General features: G+C 44.0%; 1 protein-coding gene across 1 annotated transcript in view; it reads right to left on the minus strand.

Annotated features, from left to right (window-relative positions):
* Positions 1-4,897: 4,897 nt before the first annotated feature.
* Positions 4,898-9,257, minus strand: part of ODF4 (outer dense fiber of sperm tails 4) — a 5,867-nt gene continuing 1,507 nt past the window's right edge. The window contains exons 2-3 of the mRNA XM_045293311.1: positions 5,984-6,118; positions 4,898-5,437 (exon numbers count right to left, since the gene is read on the minus strand). Of these exons, the coding sequence (XP_045149246.1) occupies positions 5,283-5,437; positions 5,984-6,118 (290 nt within the window). The 3' untranslated portion in view covers positions 4,898-5,282. The remainder of the gene's footprint in view (positions 5,438-5,983; positions 6,119-9,257) is intronic.

Raw genomic sequence — 9,257 nt, forward strand, 5'->3', positions numbered from 1 at the left:
AGCCTATGGATTTGTTTCTCCCCACCTGGCCTGATACAACACCCAAAGAGTCTCTTAACACGATTCTGAACTTGGAACTGATTTTTAATCAATTTTGGTTTTTTAGAACAGTTTTATGTTTATGGGAAAATTGTATAGAGAATTCCCCTATGTCCCTTCTCACCACTGAGCACTTTTTTCTCCTATTAACACTTTGCATTTGTGTGGTACATTTTTTACAATAAATAAACCAAAATTTATACATGATTAACATCTGTAGTTTACACTCTTTGTGTTCAATGGATCCTATGGGTTTTGTATAAGGTTACATGTTCACCAATTCAGTATCATATAGGATAGTACCATCAGCCTAAAAATGTCCTGTGGCAAGTATACACTGTCTTTGGTGAAGTGTCTATACATACATTTTGATCATTCTTAATTGAGCGGTTTCTTTGGCTACCATTGAGCTTGAAGACGTCTTTGTATGTTTTTGCTACAAGTCCTTCATCAGATATGTTGTTGCAGTTGTTAGGTGCCCTTGAAGCAGTTTCAACTCAAAGTGACCTTATGCATGCCAACCCTACTTGGTCGTGTTCTCACAACCATTGCTATTTTTGAGGCTACTGTAACAGCCACTGAGGGTCTTCCTTTCCCCGCCTAAACCTCCACAAGCATGATGTCCTTCTCCAAGGACTGGTTTCACCTGGTGACACATCCAAAGTACATGAGACAAAGGGTTGCCATCCTTACTTCTAAGGAGCATTCTAGTTGTACTTGTTATTTAATCATTTTATTAGGGGCTCATACAACTCTTATGACAATCCATACATAAATCAATTGTGTCAAGCACATTTGTACATGCGTTGCCCTCATCATTCTCAAAACATTTGTTCTCCACTTAAGACTTTGGTACCAGCTCCTCTAGTTGAATTTTTTTCTAAACAAATTTGCTTGTTCTTTTGGTAGTTCATGTTCTATTTTATTCATTAACACCATCGTTCAAAGGCATCAATTCTTCTTTAAGTTTCCTTAATCACTGTCCAGCTTTTGAATGTAAATTAAACGACTGAAAATACTCTGGCTTGTGTCTGACAGGTTTCGGTCATCCAAGTGGCATCTTTGTGTTCTAATACCTTAAAGAGATTCATTTGTAGCATTGCCTAGTACAATACGTCATTTGATTTCTTGACTGCTGCTTCCATAAGCATTGACTGTGGATCCAAATAAAATTAAATGCTTGACAACTCCAATATTTTCGTTTATGATGATGTTGCCTATTGTTCCCGTTGTAATTTTGTTTTCTTAAGGTGTAATCCACACTGAACGCTATGACCTTTGAGCCTCATCATAAGTGCTTCATTCTTCTTCACTTTAGGCAAACAAGGGTGTATCATCAGCATTTCTCAGGTTGTTACTGAGTCTTCCTCTAATCTTGTGGCTGCACTCCTCTTCATAGCGTCCAGCCTCTCAGATTACTGGGTCAACATACACACTAAGTGTAGTGAAAGGATACAACCCTGACGCATACCCTTTCCTGCTGTTAAACCATGCAGTGTTCCCTTGTTCTGTTCAAACACATTTCTTAGTCTGTGGTCAAGTTCTGCATTAGCACAATCAAGTACTCTGGCATTCCCATTATTCATTGTTATCCAGAATTGGCTGTGATTCACACAATCAAATACCTTTACATAGTCGATAAAACACAGGTAAATATTTTTCTGATATCCCCTGATTTCAGCCAAGGTCCATCTGACAGCAGCAATGATATCTCTCATTCCACATCCTCTTCTGAATTGAACGATCAGTTATTTGCTTTGCAAATATTTTCTCCCAATCTGTGACTTGCCTTTTAACTCTGTCTTTTCATTCACTTATCGGTGTTTTTTCAGAGAAGTTTTGCTTTTTTTTTTTTTAGGAAGCCTAACATCCATTTTACTTAAATGAATTGTTCTTTTGGTGGTATATCTAAAAGTCTTCATGACAGACCCTGAGTCAAAAACAGCTAAACTGACCCTCAGAAACTGAAATAATGTTAAAAAAAAAAAAAAAAAAGAAACTGAAATAATGTTTATTATTTTAAGCCAGTAAAGTTTGGAATAGCTTGTTATCTAAAAATAGATCATTTATGCACAAGGTCTTTATCATAAAAGGAAATGTATAAATGATTAGTACATAATGTATTTGTTACCTGCTTAGCTTCTGTGGGCATTTGAGTTTGTGACGCCTGTAAAATAATCACCAGGTCACTTTCTCCAGTTAGGTTATGTGGATCGCTAAGGCAGGGATCCTAACTTCTCCTTTTTTGGTGCCCCTTTCCCTAGAATGTCTAATTCAATCAGTCTTCCACTAAATCCTTATTTGTTACTATAAAGAGTAGTACAGTGAGGATATAAAGTAGGGATTTGTGGAATGTTTATTCTATCCAATTACCCAGCCTCTATGTTAGGGTTTTTGCTGACATTTGCTTGGAACTAGCAACTTTTCCTTGATCAGGTATGACAAAAGAATAAGAACCTTAAAAACAAAAAAACTCCCAAACTCATTGCCATCGAGTCGATTCTGACTCATAATGACCCTATAGGACAGGGGAGAACTGCCCCTGTGGGTTTCTGAGACTGTAACTCTTTAAGGGAGTAGAAAACCTCATCTTTCTCCCATAGAGCAAGTGGTAGTTTCAAACTCCTGACCTTTTGGTTAGCAGCTCCACGTGTAACCACTATGACGCCACCAGGGTTCCATAAGAATCCTAAAAAGGCCCCAAATCAAACAGAAATTGGTCATTTACAGGGATAAGTAGAAAAGTGTTGTTATGAGGGGTCTAGTCCACCCATGCACACATTGATTCCATACACGACATGTTTAAACAAGTCTCTGTGAACGGAGACGACAGTGTAAGACACAAAATAACAGTAACATCTCACTGATCAAGGCTTCACGAGGGCGGGAGGGGAAAGAAAAGGAGTTGATACCAAGGGCTCCAATGAAATTGTTTTGAAAATGTTGATGGCAACATATGTACAAGTGTGCTCAATACAACTGGATGATGGATTGTTGTGATGATTCACTTAAAATAAATAAATAAATAAATGAAACCAGTAACGACTAAGATTTGTATTAACAGGCATGGCCTGTCATCAGTGGATGGCTCCAAACAAGTTCTCCCAGTAATGCACTGGAGTGGTTTCTGTTGGACTAGTTAAATTCAAGTCGGAGAAGTCAACTCAGAAGGTTATGATGACTGTGTTTGGGGACTTCAAAGGAGAAACCTTGATAGATTTTCTCAAAGGACACAGGACGCTCACAGAGGCTTATTAGGAAGAAGTCTTATGAAAATTGCTAAACTGCATTGGTGAGAAAAAGGCCAGGAATGTTGCATCTTAGTATTTTCCACGATCATGCTCATTCTTTGAGGATTCTAGGAGAATTTCACCGGGAAAACTTACCTGATCCATCCTACACCCTGATGTTGCCCCTGCATATATTTTTTGTTCCCCAAACTCAAAGAACATGGAAAAGAAACACGAATGGAGCCCATCGAGGAGGTCCAAAGTGCGGTTTTGACGTGGTGTCAATCAGAGCCCAGAATTCTTCAGGGAAGCATTCAAAAGATGGTAACAGCAGTGCTTTCAGAAATGTATAGGCCGCTATGGGAGATATATCAAGTGACAGCTTCACACTTTTGATGTTTTTGTGTAGGCAAGGTTTCTATGATTTTGTAGCAATACTTTTTTCCTCTTCCCTTCCTTCCTGTATCGAGCCACATATAACTGCCAATATTTAAGAGCTAAAACGCCAGTGCCATATGGTCCAACCTCATGATACATACATGAATGTCTCCAATTCCCTCCTCTGCCGGAATGGCATTACAACTCCGGCGGGATGGACGTTCAATAACAAAGATCAACCATGTATCATGAAACATACTTTCCCGGGGCCAGCCTCTCGGCGTGAGCTATCTGACTCCACGGGCGTGGCCATGCTGCTCAAGCCAGCAGCGGTCTGTCTCTGGGTTCTGGGGCCTGACGCTCACACGTCTCCTTTCGTGTTTGATTCCCACTGCCAGGGCCTGAGCTTCAGCAGCAAGGGCGGGCTGGTATCTGGACGTTCGGGGCCATCTGGACAGGTGGCCGGGGCGGGATCGCGGTCCAGTCATCCCATACACCGACCTCCGTGGCGGCACAGCCGGCGGCACCGGGCTCGGAAGGCGGCCGGGTCGCCCGGCGAGGGGTCGGGTCGCAGGAGGGGCGGCCCAGCCGGGGAGCGAGGAGGGAGCGAAGGCGCCCGGAGCGGGATTCGGACCCCACACCACGGCCCCCGCACGGTCCCCGTCGCGGAACCCCACAAGCTCCCAGCACCCCAACAGCGCCGAGGCTGACCAGGGAAGCCGGCCCCCTTCAGCCACGCGCTCACCCGGAAGGCGGGGTCGGAGCGCGCGCACGCGCACACGCACGCACGCGCACGCACAGGACTCTCGCGAGACCGAGCCGCGCTCGCGGCCGCCGGCGCCGGAAGCCAGGTGGCGCCGATCCAGAGGTTCTCCACTTCCTCACGCCGCGACCCTTTCAGACAGTTCCTCGTGTTGGGGTGACCCACCCCACCCCCGAGCCATAACATTATGTTCGTGGCTCCTTCGTCACTGTATGAACGACCCTGTGAAAGGGTCGTTCCGACCCCCTAAGGGGTCGCGACCCGCAGGTTGAGAACCAACCCTCCCTGGCTCGCAGACGGGGAAGCTCGGCCGCTAGCGAAGACCTGGGTGTTCTCGGTTTTTCACCTGCCTCTCGTTCCAGGTCCATCTTGCTTTTGAATTCTTCACTATGTGGAAACCCACCGGTTCCGAAGTGCTGGCCGTCTCCTGACCAGCCGTGACGGTCCACGTCCACTGGCTAACAAACACCACAAAGGCGGAGGCAGCTGAGCTCCCGAGAGGCATTTATTTGCTCGTGTACAGGGCCCCGTGGTAGAGGTTTGGCAGGTTGAGGCACCCAAGGGTACCAACAGATTCGTAGGAAGGGAGAACGGGGAAACAAGCATAATTTCGCCTCTTCTACTTCCCTCTACCAAATGCCAGCTTAACTGCCGGGCATGATTTTCAAAAGAGACGCTTTATTCCAGGTCACCCACGCTGGAGGGAAGGCAGGAACGAGGACGAGGAGCACAGCGCGTCCGAAGTCCGTCCCTGGCTGATTCCTTCCACTGAGCGAGAGGGGGAGAGGGACGGGTGAGGAGAAGATTCAGATGGGTGGACAGAACGTGGTCCTCAGGAGACCTCAGTAAAGGGCACGAAGACGCCTTCTTTTCTATGAGGATCCAGGTAATCCAGGTGGTTGCTTTGAATCCCTGTGTTCCCCTTCAGAGTCTTCAGAGAAGCTCATACTGCTGCAGGACACGGTGCCAGAGGGGCGCATCAGAACTAGGCTCCAGAAGTTGTTTTGGTTGAAGTAGCAAAGGGCTGCTAGGAAAAGATAGGTAATGGGGAAGAAGACAGTTGGAGCGTTGGAGGGAAAGTGACAAAGCAAGGTGAGATCAAAGGGAAGACAGTCCCCAAGAACCTACCCTATTTCCCCGAAAATAAGACAGTGTCTTATATTAATTTTTGCTCCTAAAGATGCACTAGGTCTTATTTTCAGGGGGTGTCTTATTTTTCCATGAAGAAGAATATAGTACACATTTATTGTTTTATTAAAAGAGACCTCGCACTTCCTGTCTGCTCCGGCTGCGCTGTGGCCAACAGTGAGCTGCGTAGCAGCGGTCCCCCCTCCCCCTACAGTCCAGAGTCTAGAGTTATGGTAGCTTCAGGGGGTCTTATTTTCAGGGGTGCCTTATATTTCAGCGAGAGGCAAAACTGTAAGTAGGTCGTATTTTCGGGGGATGTCTTACTTTTGGGGAAACGGTATCCCTGAGAACTGCCCTGCCCCCACCTCACCCCTCCCTCCACACTGTATCTGCCCCCATCCACCCATGTTTCCTTCCCCACCCCAGGCACCTCCTGGCCACTTACCACAGACAACGTATAGGAAAAACACCAGCCAACCAATGAAATAGCTCCAGCCAATGGGGATTGATAGATTCCTCTTCCACTCAAAGATCCAGAGGTTAATAGGGAAGAACATGAGGGTGAAGAAAATGAAGGTGACTGGGAGACAGGAAGTGGAGAGGTCTCATTCTCATCCAAGAATCCCAGACACTCTTCCTTATCTGCTGAGCTACAGCCACAAACCACAACTCCCATCACCACAAATAGATACATGGCCCCAGAGGTTCATGGGAATCAGCCCCTCCTCCTCCACCTCTTTAGTGGCCGAGGGGGAATGACATATCACATTTCCCAGTCAGCAACTACCAGTTCTGTTCTCCGACCACCCACAAAACCCCTAAGAAGGGAAGAAGGAGAAGTGCCCAGGAAGGAATGGGTTAGGAGAAACTAAAGACCTTTTCCAGAGCTAGGGGGCACCTTCACAGAAGCTCATGATGGTCGCAATCCAGCCAAAGGAAGGCAATCGCTGAACGCCAGGCAAGTATGGCAGATGCAGCCAGATGGTGAGAGCAAAGCCCAGCCCAAGGGCCAGGCAGAAGTTTATTTTGGCCACCCCAAAGAATGGCTGATTTGTCCACTGCTTAAAGTTCTCTGGGAGGAATGAGAAAACAGAACAAACTAAGAATTCACAAAAGAGGAAATGTAAACACGCAAAGAAATGTTCAGGCTCGTTCATAGCCAGATACGTGGAATTTTAAACCAACAATGAAATGCCACTCTCCTTTATTAAATAAGCAGAGGTTCTTAATATTGAGACTCCTTCATAATACTTCATAAAACTGTATGAACATGAATTCCTCAATAGTTGAAAATGAACAGAGTATTTGAACTGAAATGGTCAAAAGACGTGCGAATGTCTCATCCACATCACGCAGCTCATCACAAAGCTGTGTAAACGAAAGGTTTGTTGGTGGTGATTTTTAATCTATCAGGTTCTCAAAGAGCAAAAAAAAAAATTGATAGAGGCCTCGTGTGAGAAATTGGAGCTCTAATAGTGTAGTGGTTACAAGTTGGGCTGCGATCTGTATGCTGGAGAGTTCAAACCACCAGCAGCTCTGAGGGAGAAAGACAGGACTTTCTACTCCTCAGTTACAGTCTCTGAGTCAGCAACTCAATGGCAGTGAGAGTGTAAGAAAGCTGCTCTCTTCACCCACCATGGGTGGGCAGCATTCTGGTGGGATGAAGTAGCCCCAAAGTCCAAATGGTTAAGACCCTGTCCCCTTCCTGGAAACCATGCTAAGGAAATACTCAGAGATGTGCATCAAAATCTATGTACAGGGATTGTCTTTGCAAAGATGTGTGCAGGTTCAATAAGAGACTTGTTGAAGAAATCGTTGTTGTTAGCTGTCATTGAGTCTGCCCCAGACTCAGGCGACCCCATGCCCCACGGGCCTGGACCGATGTAACCCACAGGGCTTCCCCTGAATGCTTTTCAGAACTGCATCACCGGGCCTTTCTTCCTTGGTCCTTTTTAAACTGGATGCTCAGTTGCAACCTGCTCAGTCTCACAGCAACACAAAAGCCTCCACTGAAATGAATGGTGCCCGGGGTATAAATTACACACTCTGTATCTTAGCTATGGAAGCGCTGGTAGCGTTGTGGTTACTTGTTTGGCTGCTAATCGAAAGATCAAGCGTGTTTGAAGCCACCAGCGCTTTGTAGGAGAAAGATGAGACTTTCTACTCCCATGTAGTAGTTGTAGTCTCGGAAATCCATAGGGGGAGTTCTACTCTGCCCTTTGGGGGTCATTATGAGTCAGAAACGATTCAATGGCAGTGAGGTTTTTTTATACATTAGACTATCATTAAACATGATGCTCTGTGATCGATTCTCATCCCCGAATAGAACATCCCTGGGGAAAAACACAAGAAACTGGCAGAGTTGTGGTATCTGGGGAGGGGAACTGAAAGTGGATACAGAATCACACTGTAGAATCTTCTGTGGTTTTTGTCCCGATTTTTCACTGTGTTCATTTACTACCTAATCAAATAAACCTGAGAATGTGGTGATGCTACAGAAGAATTATTTAATGAGGTAAGTAAAGGGGTTAAAATGGAAAATTAGAGTTTGCAAAATAGAACAAATAGAATTGCAATAAAAATATATACATAGACCATATGAACTTATTGTGTGTATAAATATATATAAGTATTTTAATATAAATATGTGTAAAGGCTGGAAAGTAAATACAACGTCCACAGTGACGTATCTGCATGGGGAAATTTTAGGTGAGGTTTCTTTTCTTTAAACATTTCTGTATTTCTCATAACTGCAACTTTTTTTCTAATCTGAAGAAGGAAAAAACCCTACATATATATTTTTTTAACCCTACATATTTAAACTACAGTCACAGACGGCAATGAAACAAGCCTTCTCAAACATTGTTGGTGGAAGCGCAAATCACTACAATCCATTTGGAAATCAATTAGAAAATTTTAGTAAGAACTTGACTCTCCTGGATTCCATAAACCCACTTTGGGAATCCATCCCAAAGAATTCATAGTAAATACAGAAGGAAAAAAAACCTTATTCTTGATCAGCATTATTGGACTTTTTAAAAATATGAAATTGGAAATAAATTTTCTGAGAGAAATAATACAGTCAAGCTAAAGAAGACAAATCTGTATAAGTGAATGTACTGTCTATAATGAGAAAGTATTATGTATTAAAAGATTAATTTCAAAAGAAAATCTAAACTCCTCTGAAGGATTACAACTATGTAAAAAAATTTTTAAAAGCATTCAAATCTTGTTCCATTAAAAAAAAAAAAAGCCCAGAGAAAATTAAGTGCATCTCAAACTGTTCCTAGTGGCTGACTGTGGGTGTCATAGAGCAAAGTGCTAATGTGACCTTTGGTACCTGCAACAAACCAAACTCACTGCCTTAGAAACCTAGGGGTTTCCGAGACTGTAACTATTTATAGGAGTAGAAAGCCCAGTCTTTCTCCCACAAAGGTGCTGGCGGTTTTGAATCTGCCAACCATGAGGATCGCAGCCCAACGAGTAACCACTACACCACACCATGAGGGCTCGTTGGTACCAGACACAACAGAGTCATCATTCTAAAGTTGCCATTATTAGGTTAATCCAGAAGAAATTGCTCTTTTTGTAGAGGAAAAGCGGTCAAGAGTGGCAATTTCATTTGGTTTTCAGCCTAATAGCTTTATAGCCCTGAGCAAGGTATTTAATCTCTCCAAATCTGTTTTCTCAGCTGTAGAGTTTAAATTGAACATACACAA

This window comes from Echinops telfairi, unplaced genomic scaffold, assembly GCF_000313985.2.
Source record: "Echinops telfairi isolate 266 unplaced genomic scaffold, ASM31398v2 ScPeMD7_2010;HRSCAF=2546, whole genome shotgun sequence".
Taxonomy (NCBI): Eukaryota; Metazoa; Chordata; class Mammalia; order Afrosoricida; family Tenrecidae; genus Echinops; species Echinops telfairi.